At 36.0% G+C, this 22,737-nt stretch overlaps 1 protein-coding gene across 1 annotated transcript; it reads left to right on the top strand.

Annotated features, from left to right (window-relative positions):
• The first annotated feature begins 1,413 nt into the window (after nt 1-1,413).
• On the top strand, nt 1,414-21,099 carry LOC103715485 (zinc finger CCCH domain-containing protein 13). Its single transcript, XM_008803117.3, has 11 exons — nt 1,414-1,695; nt 8,223-8,360; nt 8,515-8,548; nt 8,872-9,013; nt 9,139-9,195; nt 16,388-16,485; nt 16,775-16,846; nt 17,008-17,231; nt 17,861-18,069; nt 18,361-18,573; nt 20,741-21,099. Exons 1-11 carry the CDS (start codon nt 1,569-1,571, stop codon nt 20,834-20,836), a joined length of 1,410 nt encoding a protein of 469 aa, XP_008801339.2. The 5' UTR covers nt 1,414-1,568; the 3' UTR covers nt 20,837-21,099.
• The last annotated feature ends 1,638 nt before the right edge of the window (nt 21,100-22,737 follow it).

Here is a 22,737-nt window from a genome sequence, read left to right as displayed (position 1 = left end):
ATTAGTAATATTATGTTAACTTTGTAAAATATTGTGATAAAATGATAATATTAATGTTAATATCTTATTATTATTAGGAATATTATTTTTAATATTGCTGTATGAAATTCAATATTTATATAGTATGAATATTTGATTAATATATTACTATTATTTTAATAATATTATATTAATAAGAGCTAGATTTGGCTATATTTGAGTGGATCTCAATTCAGATCCGATTAAGTTTACGTTAGATAATAGGGTTACGCATCGATGATCTGAGGTGTTGGAGATGATCTACTATCTCTAATTATTCATAGATAAAAAATTATGTATTTCGAGATTCCTAGCGTATGCATCAAGTGGTCAAAAATTTGGATAATCTAAATAACATCAAATTATATATAGTTTTTATCATTTGGTCCATAGATTGGGAGTCTCTAAAGCTTATGATTTTTGATTTATAAACAGTTTAATAATAATAGATCACATCCAACAACTCGGATTATTGATGTAGAAACCCTATTATCCAATAATATAGACCTGATTTGATCTGAGTGGAGCCATATCCAACTTATACTAATAATATGAAATCTCCAATATTAATAATGAAATTATTAAATTTAATTAATAGTAGTTGAACAATTATTAAAAGAGTATGTATGAATAATACATATTATATGTAATAATATTTATTATATTATTATATATTTCTACATTTAATATTAATAAATATAATAAAATAAATAAATATTATTACTCCAACATGTGGCCAAGACTCATGCAAGCTCCCTTTTAGGTCAAGTTTTTACCTCAACATTTTTTTATCTCGACAAGTTACCAAATATGGAGATGAGCATAATGGAAAATTGATACTATTGTATGGATGGCAATTAGATCGGGCCGCGTTAGATATACATTAGGTTTAGATGAAGAGAAATCTTCTTATTTATCATTAGCTTTTTGATTCCCGGAGCTTGGAATTCTTGGAGCGTCTAGATCGAAAAGCTAGAGTCAAAAATACACAATCTAATCTAATTATTAAATGGGTCAAAATGAATTAAACAAGCGAGAAGTCTAAATCTTAATTTGATCCTTTTAATAAATGGGCCTAGACTAATTGATCGATTTATCACTCAAATATATTTATATTAAATATGAAACGATTTAAAGTAGATTGTTTGCAGATTGGATTAATTAGTTGGATCATAAAGTGCCATGTGTCGAATTTAATGTTACAATTCAAATCATAGACGGCCTTTTAAAAAAAAACAGAAATTTGTGGAAAGCCAAATTACTGGACCGTAGCGTGGACAGTAGCGTGGGGTGACACGAAGATTTTGGGTTACCACTCCCCTTTGCCTTTATATTTCTCAAACATAGACAGGGTGACGTTACTGGCCAGTAGCGTGGGGTCTCACGAAGATTTTGGGTTACCGCTCCCCTTTGCCTTTATATTCACCGCCTTCTTGTGCCCAGCTGCTAAAATAGTTCTAGGGCTTTCTCTTGTTCTTCTTCCGCCGCTGTCACGTCCGTCCCGTCCGAGGCCGGAGACTGGAGTCCTCTATCGTCTCCTTTCGATCGCGATGCTGGGGCGGAAGCTGTACAAGACGAAGCTGTGTATACTCTACCAGCGGGGCCGTTGCCCTCGCCAGAGCTGCAACTTCGCCCATGGAGACGCCGAGCTCCGCCGCTTCGCCGGCTCTTTCACCGGTAATCATCCCTTAATCCCCATAAAGGAACAAAATAACTCTCTCAAATTTCCATAGAATTTTTAGAATTCTTTTCCTTCTCCTCATGATGATTATTAGGTCGACAGATGCTTGGTTGAGCAGCATACTCATTGAATGGTAGCTGAGTCCTCCTTTTCACACGATTTCCTTTTTTTTTAATTTTGATTCGAGCTGAAATGGTTGATTGCGTTTCTCTGATCTGTTTTGTTTCGTTTGGTATTGTGAAGATGGTTGAACTTTGTAGTGTTTCAGTGGAAATTGGTAATCGAATGGAACAGTGAAAAATGATTTTGGATAATATACCTGCCACACTGCATTTGGGGTCTAAGAGATTTGGAAATTTTGACTCAATCGTTGCTTAAAAATTAAGGATAAAATCAAAAGAACCACGAGCATAAACATCAATTTTAATCCAACCAGTAGTTTTTTTAGTTAATAAAATGGATCTTGTAAGTAATGTTTCACCCAGCTGATTAATATCCTTGCGAGAATGACTCATGATCGTTAAGATTGAGCGTCTATTGACCTTTGATCTCTTGCATCCATCATATTTTAGAGTGAGGGTCGCAAGGCGGATTTTTGTGCCTATATAGAGCATTGATTCTAGTAGTATTTGGCATGTGCAATGCATGTTTTTTATCCAAGAGAAGTGGGCATCTGATTGATCGTTGGGATACCAAAAATCAATTTGTTTGAAGTAAATCATATACATATACATATACTATTGATTAATTTAATTGTGCCTCTATTTCTCTTTGCCGTAGAGTTTATATGGTTTGTGTATTTATTAGACAAATTGGTGTACTTATAAGGGTAAAGGTGCTGCACATATGCTGAAAATGGGTTATATGGATTGTGGGTGGGGAGGTATGGGCCCCATGACTTTGGGTCGTATATAGAGAGATGAATGCTTAAAACACTTGGAACAAATTTGCAATATGATTAATAAAAATAGTAAAACCTTAGACAATTGCATCTTAGCCATGTGCATCAGGAACCACGTTCCTGATCTCTTATATTTCATATTTTGAAAGATGAAAAAGGATTTTTGTGTAGTCCATTTCAAGTTCCATTTCCTCCATTTAGATGTTTACATTTTACTTATAGATAAGAAGTCATAATGATAGCTAATCTTGTACAACATCTCACTGGTTATCCCCTTTCCTACTAAATAGCAGTGCATTTGTTACAAGTAAGTCAGCTATTTTGTGGGGCCATACTTGAAAATAATGTTGTATTCTTCTTCCCGCAGATTAGCTCCTACCTTTTGTTCTCCAAGCAGCATTTGCTATTTTTAACCAAAGACCAATCTCTTCTTTCAAGAAAACTATTCAAAATCTTCTTTTTTATCCAGGAAATTTATCAGAAGTCTAGTAAGGTGGATTCTCTACTGCCTCTTTAGATTTAGATTTTAGATATGACACAGAATTCTCCACGTTCCTTACTCTGTAGAGTTTAACTCCCAAAAATCTTTTGTTATCCCTATTATATTAATAATTTGGAGCTTTGGAATATTCTTTTCAGTCCTCTCTGTCATTTTTACCCAAAATATCCTTCACACCGTCAAATAAATACAAACACATGTCCTTTTCCTATTTATCTATTGACCCAAGCTAGCTAATCTCTTTTTCCAGCATGCTTGCTGTTAGTTCTTGTCTGCAACTCAATATCAATCCTAATGTATCCTAATTATCACATTGTAGTCCCAATGAGAATAAGTGACAAGAATTAGTTGTTTAACACATTCTTACCTTCCCATTTTTCTCAAATCATTTACTTCACTCTATGTGCCAAGACTCCAAAACTACCTACATGCAGTTCTCATCACTCAGATATGTATTTGATTGCAATAATTTCATGATGAAATAGGAAAAAGATAATAATACTCTTATATGGTATGAAGTTCCTTTTTAACTTTATTCATTTATTTATTTTTCTATGTTTTGGTTAGCCTCACAAATCCACAGTACTTCTTTTTCATAAATAGAACATCACCTTTTCTCTTTATGTATTTTTTGAGAAGCCCTTGCACTTTCTTATATTTTACAGTTCTATTAGCCTTTATGTACTTTGCTAAGTTTTGGTTAGCCTCATTAATCCACAATACTTCTTCATAAACAGAACATCACTTAAAAGCCTTTTTGACCTTTTATGTATTTTAGAATTCTCTTAGCTAAAAGGAAATCAAGATTTTAATGATCATGGATGTAAGTCTCGGCAAGATAGTGCGGCATCCCGTTGCCCCACGTTTGGCTAGGATAGGATAGGAAGGGACTGGGATGGGACAGGTCATCCATTGTCGTGAGTGTTGGGATGTGGTGCATCCCCTTCCATGAAAAAATTGTGATGACCCAGTCCCATGGATTTGGGTCCTACTTAATAATGGTAATACTCGAAAACAATTATTTACATTTATAATAGTCAACCATTATTTGTTCCATCAACCATTTAATTGGATTTTTGGAATAAAATAATGGTTGTTGTAGTAAAGCATTTATAATATGAAGAAATGGAATGTAATGAAATAATTTTTTTAATTCATTGTTCATATAATAAAATCTATTTTCAGATATATCGCAATTTATTAAATGGTATAAAGATTTAGTTTTGAGAATATTATTTTAGTATGATCAGCATAAAGTCATTAATTAATTATCGCTTTCATTATAAGATGGCCATTATAATGAAATAGCAGGCAAATGACATCAGCAATTTACATAGTGCTTTAAAAGGCAGCTGTTGTATGCAGGCAAATAGCATGGTCAAGGGATTGCGTAATGTATATATGGTAACAGGCTACATATGTGGTTACCCTTTTTAACTATTTAAAATAAATAAAACATATTAAGTACAATAAAAAAAGCAATAATATTAGTAATACTTTCGAAATAATAGAAATATTAATAACAAATAATGACTAACAAGTAGCACTTACTATTTAGTATTAAATATTAATACCTACGAGTATGGTATGCCGTATCGACCCGAATCAGGTAGTACGGAGCATATTGTACCATACCGGTTTGGTATCGGTATCCAGTATGGGTGGCGTACCGAGTGTCGGTACGCCAAAAAATTTTTCGTACCATACCATACTGACATTGTGCTAGTGTGGTACCGGTACGGGGTCCGATACCAAGATGGCAAACCTTGCCTACGAGCAATAGTTATAATGTAATCAATATATTATTACTATTAATACCCATATCAGGCCCATCTGAAACCCTCTTGAAACCTAAACATCAAGTTGAACCTGATTCATCCTCATGGAGACACATAAGTGTTGTCTGCATGTTTGGCCCTAGCATGCTAAGCAGGCTGAATATGCGGCTGCACAATTCTTGGTGGATTGATTTTCTTGATTTATATGTAGGATCACCATATATTGTAACTGCATATAAGCAATGAGATGCAATCAAGGGACTGCATTTGCATAAATGGGTTCATTCACCACATTTTAAATCACTGATTTAGATCCATTGTTTCATGTACATAAAGACATGGGAGTGGCATGAAATTAAGATAATGACCATCATGATGTTATTTTATTGATAGACCTTGTAGTAGATTGCTATTTGTATCCAGAACATTGCATTTCTTTCTTAAGATTATAAATATGCACTTTCAAAAACGATATTTATCACTTTATCTATTTGTGTATGATAACAATAGTTTTCAAATTTGCTGTCTTGTATACAATAACTGCTTACATGATGTATTGGATCCTGTTGAATCTACTTTGATGTGCTTAGTCTTCAGAGTTCACTGTGTTATAAATTTGCACAAACTTTAATTTAACAAGATGGAAAATAATTACTTATTGAGACATATAGGATTTAATAGTGAATGTCATTAATAATACATGCATTGCACATGTCCAATTGCTAGTAGACCTTTCAGTTCATAATTTTCTCTCCATGCCTTTAAAATTCATGCATTTAAGTTTCTCTTCAAATCTTAGTCTCTTTGTAACCTCTTAATGCAATTCATACTGTGGGGACTCTATGACTTTTCTAAACTATAGTCTTGGTCTGCAGTTAACTTCTATCCTCTCCATTCTATAGAACAATGGGAATGTAAGTAGATATTTTCTGATAAATCTAAAGGAAAGAAAGTGTGATTTGCCAGCATCTAGGTTCAGGAACAGATTATATTTGGACTTACAAGGTTTAGTCTTTTGTCCCTTAAAGAGAATTTGTAAACAAGGTTTCAATATCAATTGTGCCATCAATATCAATTGTACCATCAATATCAATTGTACCATACCATATATAAACCATATTGCAAGCCATTTCAATATGTAACAACATGGGGATATCATTCGTTTCAGTGTACTTTGAGTAGATATGGGGGTGTATTGGGTCTTCTACCAGAGTAGCATCAGCAATATGGGGACATACTGTGATTTCTGATACATTTTTTGTAAATAAAATCTCATTCTCTAAGTAGTCTTCATCTTTTATTGCATAGGAAATCTTCAGTAAGGTTAAAATTCTTGCTGATATACCAAGGCTTCTACTACAATGTCCAAGGATTCTTTAACTATATCTAAGACCTTTCGTCTCCTAGCTTTTATATGGATTGCACATACTGGTAATTATTCGGGGCAAGACCATTCAACTTGGAAAGACTTTGTGGGCCAGTTTTTTGATCTCTTTTGTGACACCAGGATAATTCCAGAAGTTTATTCCGAGTTGATTTTCAGATGGAGTTGTATCTCTTACGTTTCCTGCAATTGTTTCAAGGATATGGCTTTTATGATTAACCTGTTGCTGATTATACATGAGTGAGTAAAACTGCAAGACTATCCGATATTTTGTTACTAAATAATATATGATTGATAGCATGTCATGTCAGTTGATTGATTGCTTTTGTAAACCAATATTGGCTGCTAAAGAAATTGAAAGCACCTATAACTTATTATATTGCCTAAGCTTCTGACGACTTGATTGGTTATTGTACTTGGCGCCTCTGATCCCCCCCCCCCCCAAAAAAAAAAAAAAAACAAAAGAAAAAACGAAAAAACACTTGCATCTATGCCATCTTATATTTTAGCCTTCGACTGTCAATTAAGTTCTTGTCATACACGCATGAAGACACCATCCATATCAGTTTATGTTTATCTCTTGGACTTTACTGACTTTGTAGTCGTCTTTCTGGATGGCGCTATGGTGGTTTAAAGCGACAATGCAGTTTCTGTTTTGAAGAAAAAACGTGCAACATGGTTAGCTTGTTCTACCTACCGGAATATAATTTGTTTGCATTCTCTTACTTTCAAAAATTGAATTTAATGGCAAAAAACTGATGGTTAAGGGAACTGAACATAATGAATTAATCAATTCAGACCAGAGGATTAGGGGGAAAAGAGTTTATAATTACTTTTAGGAGTAGAGCTTCCAAACAATAAGAAAGGATATCAGCTGTTACTTGACCCACATTTAGATGAATTTTAAAAAATGATCAGTAGAGGAAAGTTTTAATTAACAGTTTATAAAAAATGTTTAATATTATTACCATGTCATTTCATGGATGGACTTACTCTATCTTTTCTGTTTGGATCTTAACTGCACTTGCATTATATAAACTAAACTCATTCTCTGCTTTTGAAAAATAATGGAACTGAGTACCATTGACTGCAGATGAAAACTATGCCTTTGTTTTTTCTGATCGAAAATCTGCCCACGTGAAGCTTATTGCAGAACAAATGTGGTGTAATGCCTGGTTTCCTTTTGATTTTGTTATCGATCAAACTATCAACTTTCCAACAGCTTTATTAATCTCTGCAATTGGAGGATGCTGGGTTTTGGTAGTCTCTCCAGTTGGTGATGTGATATATGTTGCTTCATTCTGCTAGTGATTCTGTATCCCCCAGAGGTGATACGAAGGATTTGTATGTATTAGGTTTGCTGCATGCTTATCAGAAAGGTCTCTATGTATTATGATCTCTATGTTATTAGCAGGTACAGCATTTACTCGAATTGAGTCATGCGGTTGTTGTAGTTGTTGTTCAGTTGTATCAGTTCCATCTTGGGGATCCATACTTATTAGCATTCTAAGAATTATTGTGCTGGAGATAGTATTCGAGCTTATTCTTGGAGGATGTTTGCACAGATCAGATGAATATACTGGATGGAAGGTTCTTTCTCACTAGTGATACCGAAGTTTCCATTACTCTCCTTTCTGTCACTCCAGAAGGCAGCTATGTCATCTTCTCTATTATTTGTTTTTTCAATGTTCAAAGGGCTCTCTCAGTGACCTAAGATCATACATCACAATTTTGGTATCTATTGTTTTAATGGATCACTTGTTTATGTGGCCTTTTGGAATTGTTGAGGAGGCAGTACTGCTTATCATTATGATTTTATCATATTTCTCAGGGTGATGGTAAGCTTGATAAAATTCATTGGTTCTTCTGACTTCAGTCTCCAAACACCTTCCCTTCAGATATTCAAAGCGGACAAGACTTTCTTCTCCTGCTTGAAACTCGACTATTTTCCTCACTTGCAGGTAGACGGGACTATAGAAATGGCGACTTGAGAGATAAGCTCGATAGAAGGCATTCTCCTTATCGGAGATATGCCCCTTTAAGAGATGCAAGAGGCCATCATTCATTTCGTAGTCATAAACCAATCTCTCATGAAAGGGGTAAGCAATCTCCTGAACTTAGTATTTTTTTTTTTCCTCATTACTTTTCACTAATGCCTTATATTTGATACAGCCTTTCTTTTTTATACATATTTTGGTTATCACGCCTTTTTCTTATGCACACTTGTTGCGACCTTTGGAACTCTGCTTGCAGGCTCTAGTCATTCAAGGTCCCCGATCAAAAGGAGGTAAGTGAGGTTGAGTTCTGCTTAAATAGTATCACAATTTTCAGTGAATAAGTTTTATAACTTAAATTAAGTTTAGTTGTTGAGCAAAACTTTGCAATTTCAAACACACAAATACACCACTATAACAGATCCCTATCTGTTAGTATTTAATCTAATGTTTTCACTCTCCTTTAGCTAACTCATAACTGATTCTTTGTGTAAATTATTGCCTGCAACTTATTTCTCTAGAATAATTCCTATTTGGATTTGGCTTCCCAACCAACAATTGTAACCTGGCGGTGACTGAATTTTGCTTTATAATGAATCATTTGTGGTTATACCAGTGAAAGAAGGTATAGGAAGAAGCAGCGTATGGATGGAGAAAGTGATATCTCTGGAAGCCTTAAAATTTCTGATGGTGCTAAAGATAGAAAAAAAGAAGACAAGGTTTCATCTCATGATGAGAAAGATGATATGGAAGAGCAGGTGTGCATTACTACATGGCCGACCGTCATTTGAAGTGCAATGATGCAGAGACTTTTGCTAATGTTTACTACTGCATTTTTTCCCCAACTTATGCTTTTTTTCCCCCCTTCATTAACTTTTTGCAGTTAAAGCAAATACAGTTGGATATTGAGATGCTTGATGATCATAAATCTCAACTAGAGGTTGGTGTTTTTTCTTCAATACTGTATTTTTTTTATTGTCATTACTGCATTGGTGATGGTTAGTTCATTTAGAAGAAAAGCAGTTATTTTCATTAGACGATACCTATTGCCTTTACATTTGTCTGCATGGAATTGATACTCGAAATTCTTTTACTTTTGTTATCTATAGGTACAATAATGTCATGAATTTCTATTATGGCATTTTTTTTGTTTGAACATGTGAAACATCTGAAGTAGCTAATAGGAAGCTTGTCTTATTAAATGTTTCTGAAGCTTTATTTTTTTTTTTTTCGTACATTCATAAATAAAATGTGACTTTCTTTGTGTCAGTAGATACGTCAAAATACTATAATTAGCCCTTATTTATTATCTAACCAAATTATCCTTTGTTTGGTAGTTTTTAGGGGTCTAATAAGGAAACAGAAAGGATGTTAACTTTTTGATTTTTCTTCCAAACTCTTGAAGCGAGTGGCCAAAAGAATTCTGCTTCCTTAATATATATCACATTTCACCAAGGCAGTCCCCTTCAATTTGTAATTGACCAAAGTTTATATAAAAAGTTTCCTGCTTTCAAACGACTTGTGCACTCCTTGTTGCCATAAGCCAATTAAGTTTCTTAGAACCTAACGAAGACAACTTGAACTAGCTGTTCATCTTGATTAGGTTCCATAAAAATGAAAGTTCATCAAAAATTATTGCTAGCATATAGAACTCCAGCAAATTTTTATTCTTAATTGTAATCGGTCTTTGCTTATGATTTAAGTTATATATTTCCCTATTCATAATCAAATTTTTAGATGAAGCTCTATTTATATCTTTGTTTTTCAATAGAAGGAATACAAAATTTTATTAGAAGATATATGTATAATTATCTAATGAAATGATTATAAGGATAAAAGAGATGGCAGATTTAATAGAAAAAAGGTGGAAATCCATCCATAAGAATTTTGTTGCAACCAATATCGGCGGAACCGATACTGGGCAGCATATCGGTTGTTTGGCGGGACAAGTCAGTATGGGCCCGTGTCGTGCTGGGCCCGCGCTATGCTGTGCCGGGCCCACACCGACATAGTAAAGGAGGCGGGGGAGAGAAAAAGAGAGAGAAGGGGGAGAGGGAGGGAGGGAGGCCGGTGGTGGGCCGTCAAAGGCCTGTGACTCGGGAAGGAGGTGGAGGAAACCTCCTGGCTAGAAAACAAGGTGGGTCCCCTGTTTCGTTCGAAACAGGGGTTTGGTCTTGTTTGCCGGATGCAGAGTCGCAGAGCTTGGAGGACCGGCCTCTGCGGGCCTCCACCGACCTCCACCTCCATCTCTCTTCCGTCCTTTTCTTCTTCCTCTCTGGTAATGGATTTCGTTTTCATTATCGGAATTGTGCTGGTCAGCCGTCGGAACGGCCGGAACCGCCCGGTTCGGGACGGTTCCGCCGACCCTGGTGGCAACTATTTCAATTTAGCTTTAGGATCCTCGTTTGACAAGTATCCCTATTTAAAGCAATCTAAGATTGTAGAAAAAAGGGCAGAAACTAGAACAAACAATAAATGATAGAAGTTTCTATAAATCTTATTTATACCAACTAACATTTGAATAAAGAATTATAATGCATTTATCATTAACAGATCAGAGCAAAGGGATTGGTTCGATGATTTACTAAATCATCCGCAGATCAAAAGAATTTGATTGTTGCAAAATTTGGAAAATGTTCATTCAACTAAGCTTGATGTCAGAACAATGGTTGAAGTGTCTGATGAAGGGAAGATAGCGGGCATGCATAATTAATAGACTATAATGTTCAGGATATGTATTTAGCTTTTCTTGTCATGTTTGGTTTTCTTTCATGGCTAATTTTCAATTCATCAGTCTTGCATTATTAAGTGGTCATGCGACTTCACAACTAGCCATGCAAGTTCAAGTGTCATAATTTTTTTATATTATGGAGAGCTATTGTTTTCATTTCACATGAGAAGAGACAGAATTATGTTTTCCAGTATCGGCATCTAGAGGGAGTCCTAGTTTGACATGATATTATTGAGTTCAGAGGTGGTATGAAGCTTTGCCTTGGACTCGCTAAAAATAAATTGTTGTTATGGCTTTTGCATCCTTTCTCTCCACTTAGACATTTTTTCAGCTTCGAGATAAACCACTCCACTATAGGCACTTGGGTGCCTTGTATCTTGGCCTAAATTTGGGGACTTTTACTATCAAATGTTGCATCTCTGAATTCTTCCCTTAGGATTTATTTTTCTCTGATTTTGCTGTTTATTTTTCATGGTGTTGTTTTGGTTTATATTTAAGGCTTAAATTTCTTTTCATACTCTCCTTGATCTCTTCTAGGGAGCCTACAACTACTGTTTCAGCCATCGCTATATCTTTGTATTTAACATTTTCCTGAGGTCTAAATCAGTTAGATGACTTGATGCCATCTGTAATTTTTGTATTCACTTCTTGGCATCCTCAAAACTATGAGATTGATCACTTCTTTAATGTATCTTGCTCTTCCGCCATGGGCTTTGTTGACTTGCTTCATGATGCCCAGGAATACCTTGTAACTTGACCATCTTTTTATCATGCTAAACATGGTGCTTTTTCTTGTCTAGATGATATGAAAGTATTACAATCTGGTACCTGATCAAAGCAATCTACTTTGATGCTGATAGCTTATCGAATGAATGCTTATTTCCAGAAACTTTTTAAGAATATTTTCCTACTTAGCTAACTTTTCCTATTCAAGCAATCTTCTCACCGTATAGTTTAATAATCTTAAAAGATGATTATCCGATATTTCAATTTATTGTTTTCTAAACCAGTAGAGACTAGGAGGTTAGACTCCACCTGCAATGATGTTTACTTGATTGCCTTTTGTTGTTTTGTTGCTTTTGCAATTAGTTTTTCAGCTTCTTTTACTTTGTTACCATCACAACGTCCTGAGGGACAACTTCTTCTAGCTACTTGTTATTAGCTATATTGGTGTAAATGGTTCCTTACCCATAATTGAGCTATTTTCATTTTTGTCCCGATTTAGCTCCCAAACTACTTGTTACCCCATCGAACCCATAATGTTGTTGCTATTATATTTTGTTGGTGCTTCTCTTGTCTATGGAGCTACCACTTAGTGAATGTCCAATATTTCTTGGTAAACTCCTGGGGTATATTATTCACCTTGAGTTCAAGAGGGGTGTTAAAGGCAGTTACTAATAGCCTATTGTATTTTATATAACAATTCTTCGAACTTGATGAATTGACCAATTTGTTGTGGATGGAATTCTTGGTTTGTCCTTTGGTCAATCTGCCAACCTTGTAATTTGTGCATTTCCATGTGGATTTGTTTGGAATCCTCCTCCCTAAACCTCAGAAAAGTTGATCACTTCATGCACCAAATCCAGAAGAGAAGAGGGCTAGAAGAAAAAGCGATGTTTTCCAGTACCACATTCACCACCACCCGGGCGATTGGTGGCTCCATTCAGATCCAGCCAAAGGAACCTCGTATTCCTTTGTGATGATTAGCAGTGACTTGGTCCCTAGACACCAGCAATCACCATTGTTTCCCAGAGAGAGAAGGCAATAGGCACAGAGGAATGAGGGGAAGAGATCAAGACTCGAGAAATCTTACTGGGGGATCGACCTATAGCATCCAACAATATACTTGCTTTATACAAAATTGTCAATGGCCTTTTGTTGCTAGCATATTGTGGTGGTTGAAGCATAGATCGTGATGAGCTTTAAAGTGCTTGGTCTTTGGGAGGGCCATAATGGGTCAATAAAATCTGATCGTATCCCTTTCCATGGCTGGTTTTGATAGAAATTTTAGATATTTTAGATCTAGTTGGTTTTGCATCCAAATTCAGATATCTATTTATAAATCTTATCAGATTTGAATCCAAATCTGGATATGTGGGAAAAAAATCTTCAAAAACCCTTTCACTTAGAATTCAAATTCAATAGACCAATTAGACCACTCAGGATTTGAATCGGATATCGGGTAAAAATCTTTAATATTGTTAAAACAAATCCAATCGGACTAGTGACATGGACCTGTGTGTCACGTGCAATCTGGATAGTGGATTTTGTTCTCATCATTTATGATTATATAATTAGTGTAGATTTTCATTATTTTTGTTGGAAATTTGATTTATATCTAAATAGTGTCAAACTTATATCTATATTTGGATAGAAAAATATGGATATGCTTCATATTTGATCTGTATCTGTATCCGTATCCATTGAGTAGAAATATGGATGCTAATTTTGGTATCTATTTAATCCGTATTTTTATTCATACCAGCATCTGATCCATTTTTAGCGCTAATCTTTGGCCTTAAGGATGGATCCCCTTAGGGATGGCAATGGGGTGGGTATAGGTCAGGCTAACCATTACTCATACCCGCCTTGCAATTGGGAGTCATGTACCCATACCCACTGTGTACCCACCTTGAGGCAGGTAAAATTGTAAAAATTATTTTTTTGCATACAAATTAAGCAAATAAAAAAGAATATAAAAGTAATCTCGGTACTTCACATAACATTAGACAAAATAAGAGTTGAAGGCATAGAATATAACAATGAAAATTTTCAACAAGAGTAGAAACAACAAACAAAAATGTTATTTTTTAGGAAATTAAATGTTTCTTAAACTAAGAAAAGCAATCAACTAAAAATAAACAAATAAAATCATATTTCTTGTAGCTTTTCTTATAATTAATCTTTTTCATGATCAATCACGATACTTTCTTCTCCATTATCGCCACAATGATCATAATCATCAAGGCTTATTTATATAATTAGGTCAGGTTCGGGGTGGGCATCGCCCTCATCTGAACCTACCCTGGACCCGCTATGGGTTTTACAATGAGGAGCCATCCCCGCCACCGACTCTAAATGGGTTGGGTAAGACCTGCCCAATATTGGTACCCGATGGGGTGGAGTAAATTGCCACACTAAGTCTCTGTTTGTGAATTAGCAACATGCATTATTTTCCTATTGTTGGCTTAGGCAACAAAGGATGTACTGATAAGAGATTGGTTGCAATTGACCTGATATCCCTTTGTATTTTTCTTGTCAGATATGAGGTATAAAATAAAAGATAAAATCTTACATATTTGCCTTTGATTAGTGATGGATGCAGTTGAGTAGCAGTTCTATGAGGTGACTCAAATGGATGAACTGCTTGGGATAGTAGGCTGAATGAAAATTTAGGAATTTTGAATTCTGGACTGACTGGACCCACTAAGGGGGTGGGTAATGGGTAATGGATCAACTTGGTTTCAACACCCACCCACCCACCCCCCCTCTCCTCCCCCCCGGGGGGGCTCCTCCTCCTCCTCCCTGTGGGATTTGGACGCAACCTCTATTTTGAACTGCAGTTGTTCAATGTGAGGGTGACATGCTCTCTTGAGTATCAAGACTCCTTCCTAGGTGTAACTAATAATTTAAGGTCTCTCTCTCTCTCCCTCTTTTAAAAGTCACATGCATTTGCACGTGCACAACACTAGTTGGTATATGAATTATAATGCTTATATGTAAAGCATGTAATACTATTTTTTGAACCTTTTACAGTGTTGGGGGAAGGATTTCTTGCTTGTCTTTGAATTTTCTAAAACTGCCACTAGTTCCATAATGAGTAAGTGCAAAGCAACCATAATTTTCAGAAAGCTTGTATCTTATTAGGTTTTGTGTTATCATCGAGAGCCTCTTCAAAAAAAATTTCATAAAGCATACTTGTTATTGGTCTATTGATGATTCAGTAAATGTGCTCATAATGTTTGAGTCTTGCTTATCATGTGTATTCCTTGTGCATATGCTTTGCCTTGTGCTTTAGTCTGAATAGTGCAGTTACTCCAACACTTTCATCCCATATTTGAAGTTAAGAGTCTATTTTACCAAGCATTTTTGTCACTTTGCTCTAAAGGGATGGTGGGGGAAAGGAGAAAACTCTTATTTTGTCTAGCATGATCTTCAACATGATGAATGTTGTCCGACATGCTTCTTCTGTTGCTAACAAGAGGAAGATGTGGGTCCAAATGAGGTGTTCCATTCTTTCTTTAACGATTTTGCTTGATTTAGTTCAAATTTGTATTTTTTTTTAAGTGGCAAACAATGTCAACAATGATGTTTTCTAATGAATTGATATTAGTCAATGTAGTTTCATATAGAAGGTGAGCCTTGGCGCAACAATAAGGTTGCTCTATTGTGTTCAAAACACAAAAATAGTCTATCCACACGTTTAGGGAAAAAAGAGTAAAAACAAGCCCAGAAACTTGTAAGTTTGCATGGGCTTAATGCGGAGTCAGAATTTTATGGCTAACTAATAAATGGAAAATTCTTTCTGTTGAGGTTCATAGTCATATTTTGACCTTATGTATTAGCAGGCCTTGCAAGAGATAATATCTTCTAAAATTTGGAACAGTATCTTCGTATCATTTATTTGCTTTCTTTAATGTTCTGTTAATCTTCATATTCTTGAGCTGTTCAATGAATTGTTGTGGAATATCCTTATTTAGGATGAGTAGCATGTAAAGTCTGGTAATGTGCTAGAAGGAATACAGATAGAAATAAGCCTTGAATAGAAAAATGGAACATGCACAAATAGAGGATAATGAGAGAAATGACAGATGGATTGGATGTTCCATTCAACAGTCAAGACTCAAGAGTATGAACAAGTGAGGCTGGAAGTGATTGGTTTTGTGTGGGGGGACTGGATGAGGCTGGAAATTCCATGATAGAATTATCAAACAAATTTTATAAATTGACTCTAAATAAGTTTGTTTTATTTTGTTTTTACCATAATTTTCATCCATTGTTGGAGAAAATGTTTTGTGCAATGTATATGCAGAGCTGGTTCATTTTTACCATAATGCTCATATATTGTTGGAGAAAATGTTATGTGCAATGTATATGGAGAGCTGAAAAGTGTTTGCATTACTTTCTTCATTGTCTTGTGTTGTGAGTTGTGACAACAATGTCTTATTATTTGTCCTTCGATTTCCCCTGCTGTTGTAGTTATCATTTTTCAGTTGCTCTTGTATATACTCAGGGTTGATTCTTGTGGCTATTGTTCTATACTGTTATATTTTTGACGCATCATATGTCTGACATTGGCTTGTTTCTGCTATATTTCTAGAGCTCATGATGTAACTTTTGTGGCTGCCTTGCTGCATAGTTGTTTCTTTTGTAATTTGTAGTTACCTGGTTTTGTTTGTAGATCTTTTTGGAGGAAAAAGTTGATGAAGCACAAAAGCTTTCTAGCAGAATAGAGGACCTTGAGTCAAAACTGAACAAGGAACAAGAAAATTGTAAAAGGTGTTATTTTGCTCTCTCTCTCTCTCTCTCTCTCTCTCTCTCTCTCTGTCTGTCTGTGTGTCTGTCTGTCCGTCTCTTTTCTCCCCCTTCCTCTCCTTCAAGCATATTTTATATGTCTTTCACTGGAATATATATTTATATATATATATGTTATATATATATGTAATACAAATATATATATATATACCTCCCCCCCCCTCCCCAACACACCACTTTTTTATTACTTCTTCAATAAGGAACATGCATTTTATCTACATGTCTGTTTTCATTCTATTGATTTTTTTTGTAGGATTACTTTAAAAATTAAAAAGTTTATTAAAGCTCATGGGCGTTATGTAAAGGCACAGGAGGAGTTGAAAAGGCAAGTCTTCCTCCACTTATTTGAGAAATGAGAAATGTCTTATCTTTTTATTATTATTTCCCTTTTTGGTTGTATTGGCTTCTAGATTATTTTCGCTCTTTGTGGACATTTTTCCAGAGTAACCAAGTATGGGTGATTGATTCATGACTGCATTCTGGCAGATCACAAACTCGTCTCCAGAAGTTGGGTGATCAGCTTAGTTCGGAAACCTTAAAGACTAGTGTCAACGAAGAAGATTCAAGTGTAAATGTTGTAAGTGCTGGAGAGCCTAATGGTGATGGTGATAATCAGATCAGCCCAAGGAATGATTTGCTGCAGAAGAATGTTTCGTCAGCCAACAGGAGATTCTTTGTTGATCCAGCAACCAGTGAAGAAGCAAAAATAGGTAACTCCTTGAGGAGTTCTTATCTTAGTAGTACCTGGACATTCATATATTTATATTGCTGTTACATTACTTGAAATGTTTCCTTCAAGATTTGAACCTGAGAGACATTTTGTAGTTGCTAACTAGTTGTTTGACAAGATAAATACACAGAAAAATGCCATACTGTTCGCTAATGTTCTGTATATTTCTCTTTGTTTTTATTCTTTTTCTGTTCATCATTGGTATTTAATGATATAAATTAATTTTATGAATTGTAGCATTTTGACTTGTGCATTAGATTTTGACTGGCATTACGGCTTCACACTGTTGTATTAGCTTGAGCTTACACATTTTTCATCGTATGCAATTTATGGTTAGTCTTATGTGTCGATCCACTCTAGCATTAATTTTCCCATCTAAACGTTTGGTTAGGTAGTAGTTAAATTTTTATCTTATCTTTGCTAACATCCATAACCTAATTTCCTATGGTGCTTGGTGCTATGATTTATGACCATAAATTGGGTAAGATATCTCTTTCGTGATGGGTAACCCGTTCTCCTCCTTCCCCCCTCCTCAAGACTTTTGCTTTCATTTCTAGACTCTGCCTCTTTTCCCCTTTTAAATGGTATTACAGGTTTGTGTTGTCGCAGGGAATTCACAAAAGAGAGAGAGATCTTCAGAGGTGATAACTAAATCAGAGAAGCTTATTAAGTCTGAAGGGCCTGCTTCTAATTCAGAACATAATAACAAAGGAGCTGAGACAACAAAAAAAGTCCTCACTAGCAATAAGTCTTGGGCAGGCGACTACAAGCATAAACAAGGAAAATTTGATTCTGCTAGTGCTGCCCCCCTGGATAAGGTTACATAATTTCTTTCTCCCTCTATTATTTTTGCTTGCACTGTTGATAAAATGCTCTCTAGATTCCAAGTGAGAAATTCTGTAAATTTACCTCTGTAGGTACTCACTTACTGTCTTTAGCAAGATACCAAAGAAATTGATAGCTGTAATCTGGAAACAGCTAAAACCTATATTGCTTTTTAGAATAAGAGTCAGCATGTTATTGAAAATTTGTTGGACCCTTTCCCAAGTTAATGAAGAACTGTATTCATCATTTTCAACGTGCTTAAGAAGATTCTTGTTACTTAACAGGTGAAAAGTTCTGAATCGAGACACTTATTGCCTTCAACCAGTATGGCTGCTCATGCAGTAGATGAATTCATTGAAGTCATTGAAATTGAGGAGAAACATGAAGCAAATGAAACTGCAACAGATTTTGAAAATGGTGATCTCGATAACAGAACCACCAAGTCAGCTTATATGCCACCCCCTCCTCCACCAGTCACTCAAAATGCATACAAGCAGGTTAGGAAAGTCATATCCTTCTTTCAAGGAGATTGTTTTGTTGCTTAGACGTGAAGGGTGGACAGATCTATTTCGTTTGCCACCCTACAGGGCAACTACAGCTGTTTCAATGGTTGACCGTGCTTAAAATCATTTTCTGCTGTTTCATAACTGTAGGCATATTTTTCTAGTCCAGTTCCATTCTAGGCTTTGCTCTATCATGTTATCCTAATTGTTTGATATGGTATTATATTTTAAACCCACTAGTCTACATACCCCCTTGGGGCGGCCCACTCCTTGTCACTAGACCTGCTCATTGGGCAAGCCGGGTCGGGCTCAAACCCAAGTATGACCAAAATTGGCCAGGCCCGAGTCTGGCCTGGCCTGGCTTTCGGGCCTACTTCCCAGGCCCGGTGCTCAGTTAGGCTTCGGGCCGAGCCTCGGGCTTCTTGGTGGCCCACTCCTCCCTAACTTGATCCAATCTTCGGCGTTGAACACGGAACACCACATTGAAGAGTATGGAAGAGGACTTTGATTGCCATCTAATGGCAAGCAACATCGACGTGGCGGTGGTGGAGGGCGTGGAAGCTCTTACGGAGGGCAGCGAGCAGGTCAGTGGTGGTGGTTGATGGGAGGGGAGGAGGGGATGGAGAGATGGGGGTAGGAGTCGGCGATAGCGGTGAGGACTGGGGGTGCCGCCAATGGGCCGGCCCTTTGATAATTCGCTGTCGAGGGGTTAGGAATCCGCTGTTGATTGTAAGGAAGAGGCTCTAGCTGGGCATGACGGTTTGGGGGAGGGTTTGGAGAGTCAGTGGGGGTCAGTGGGGGCAAGGATGGGAGGGGGAGAGGCGGGGGAGGAGTTTTTTTTTTGGGGGGGGGGGTGAGGTGAGGTGGGGTGGCGGGTGTCGAGGGGGTGGTAGGAAAGGGATTGGGAGAGATTTGGGAGGATGAGTGGGCAGCATAGAGGGAGGAGATAGGGTACAAAGGGCGTCATGAAGAAGATGACGAAGAATATGGGAAAGGTATCTTTATATTATGTTTTATTTTACATGATATATATATATACATATATTATATTATATTATATTATATATATTATATGTTATTTAAATTTTCAGACTTGGGTCGGGCTTGAGCCAGGACGATGTAAACTTGATCCCGGCCCAACCCGCTGGGCTTAAAATCTAGGCTCAAGCCTGTCTGAAATGCTTCAGGCTCGAGCAAGCTGGGCAGGCTGCCCGGCATTTGAACAGGTCTACTTTCAACATACACGAACCATGCTTTTAAGCACCATGTGTCAATAGTTATAAGAGAAATAACATATGTTATTTTCTCATTCCAGCTTTCTTCAAAAAAAAAAAAACAAAATAGCTGCTTCAATAATGGTTGTCATTAGCCACTATAATAGGAATCAATGAATAAAAAACCCAAAACAATGGTGTTATGTGACAAATCCTATTATTTTTTTAGTTTAATGACTTTTATATCTATAATAGTATTGAATTATGCAAAATAGGCATTCTATCAACAGTGAAAATATCAATAATGTTTGTTGTTTGTTCTAGATAATTGTCTTTGTAATTAAAATGCTGATGATTATTATTTAGACTCCAATTCTATTGCATATACAACATAATGTAGGACTTTCCAAAACTTTAATGGGGTTGTAGAAACATAGTCCTAATCATTAAAAGAACTATTATTATTTAATGAAACCAGTGAATATCATAAGTAGCAATATTTATCATTCTATCCTAATTTTACCTAAAGTCATAGGATTCTCTGAATCACGGAATCTTAAAATGACAAATTTACTCTTTGAACCATTCCTGTTTTATCAAATCATTCATTAGGTAATATATATTTAACTCTTTCAAGAATTCTTCACAAGTTATTCATGAACTTATTATGAATGACAAATTGATGTTGAGTTATCTGGTGTTATTGGTGGTGATGCTCTTGCTATTGTTTGTTGATATCTCTCTCATGTTTCTTTTTCCATGAACTCGTGTGCAAAATTTTTGATATCTTTTTTCAGTCTTAACTTTGACACCCCTAGCCAACAAAGCCTTTAAAAGGTGTCCTTTTGTTACTATTCTGGTCGATCTAAGATTCTTTCTTTATCCACCTGCAATTTGTTGTACATTGTAAACCTTACCTGGACTTTTTTCTTGCTTTGTTGTTTCAGTATGAGGGTGATGATGAGGATGTAGATGTGGAAAAGGTGGATGCTGAAATGGTAGACTTAGATATCAACAGTGAGGTGGAAATTGAGCAGATATAGCTTAAGCATCTTCTAGATTTGTTAATCTTGAAAGAAAGTTCTTTTATGCTGATAATTTTTACCAAGTATATTGCTAGTCTTGTGCTTTTGAACTTATTGCTGGCGATCCAGTTTACAGATGCTTGTTATTTTCTTTTATTGTCATATACTCCTCTTAAGTGGGGCTCAGCTCTGAATTAATCAATGTGAATGTTTATTACTTTTCAGTTCATGATTTGTATTTTTGTTTACTTGTCTTTCAGAAAAATATTTCTGACTATTGTCATTTTTTATTTGCCGGTGCAGTCTCGTGTCTGTTCATTAGTTCCCATTAATTGCGACTCCCAATATATGACCATTCAGGACTTTATATCACTCAACTTATACACTATCAGATTCATTACACTTTATTCATTATTTATTCTTGAAAGCATCGAACTTAATTAGCTCATTTTTGTACATAAAACCTGCATTGGTACTTTAAACAGTTCCTGATATGAGAACCCGGTAACAGAACATTCTCATAAACTTGTGCTGAATCTTATTGCCAGCCACTCTAATAAACTGTATCCTCGACAAGGTCTGACAGGTAACCAATACAATGAAATAGACTTGTGAGTTTTCAAGTTAATCTTCTTTATGTGTATTTTGTTTTCATGGTTCACCATGAACATACACCGCATCTTTGCATGTGAGTTATGTCAGCACATTTCTTCGCGCAAGAAGATGAATTCATCCTCTTTACCAGGTCAAGTTAGTGCCTAGGCTGCCTGCTTTTCTTGTTTTCAAATTCCTCTGCTTATTTATCATTTTATCTATTCATAAATCCTCAAGTGAAAGGATAACAAAAATCTATTAGCTTTTAGACAACTTGTCGTAGATCATTATGGAAATTTTAGACTAATATTGGCTGCTTATGTTGTATACTTGAGCATTACTTGACCAGAAGAGATCAAGAGAATATTTTCTGTAAAGATTTGTATGCGTTTAGCATGACTGTTGACTTGACTTTGTTTTTTGGTGGTAATGACTTGGGAAAATGTTTCAATATCAATGTAACCTGGTCCCCAAATCTCCCCAATGATTGATGTCCTGAAGCAAGTCCTTCCAACTTCCAACTCCTTATGACTCATCATCCTTATTGTCCTCCAAGTCTCTGATGACCTTGTCGTCAGTTTGCATTTCCTTTATCATTACACTTTCCACATTTGATGCACCAATTATCTGAGTATCCACCCATGCTCTGTCATTCTTTGAAGAATATGGTGTTTCCGACATCAATTTTTCCTTGCTGGATTTTGCTTCCAAAGGACAGTTGATCCCTTGACCAGATCCAGATCCTAGGAATGGTTTGAGGTCATGGGTTAAAGACAATGTTGCCTTGCTTGCTCCTTAACAGAATTTCAAATGAGAGTTCGGTAGTTCTTAATATCATTTGCAGTCTGGTGATGAAGTCTGCCTGCTATTATGGACCACCTGAATGAAATTGTTTCATTAGCTGACAGGATCTTCTCAGAAGATAAACCTGCTAAAAATTCTGGTTTCTGGAACCTGTACAATTACTAACTGCGGGGAGAATCATGCTATAGGGTTGCTTGATGTAGCATAACACAAAAAGAATCATTTGCATGCATTAACCAGTTGTTTATAATTTATGGATGTTCTTTCCAATCGGTAGATGTTTCAGTCAACCATCATGAACTTGGTTAGGTTTCAATGGGTCTTGCTGCCTCCTTCAGCCAAACAAATTATTCATAAATATGCAAGGAGATATTAAGAACAATGTCACATTTGTGGCGAAGATGGTTTTCAATGATTGGCACAGCATATCACCTGGTGGTGTCACACATCACAACATGATTGGCACCGACTAAAATGAAGAGAGTTCGTTTGAAAGCATTCGGTGGTGGTGCTACTATTGT

This window comes from Phoenix dactylifera, unplaced genomic scaffold (assembly GCF_009389715.1).
Source record: "Phoenix dactylifera cultivar Barhee BC4 unplaced genomic scaffold, palm_55x_up_171113_PBpolish2nd_filt_p 000100F, whole genome shotgun sequence".
Taxonomy (NCBI): domain Eukaryota; kingdom Viridiplantae; phylum Streptophyta; class Magnoliopsida; order Arecales; family Arecaceae; genus Phoenix; species Phoenix dactylifera.
Note: the sequence above shows the minus strand (reverse complement) of the source record. Positions and strands in the feature narration are given on the sequence as shown.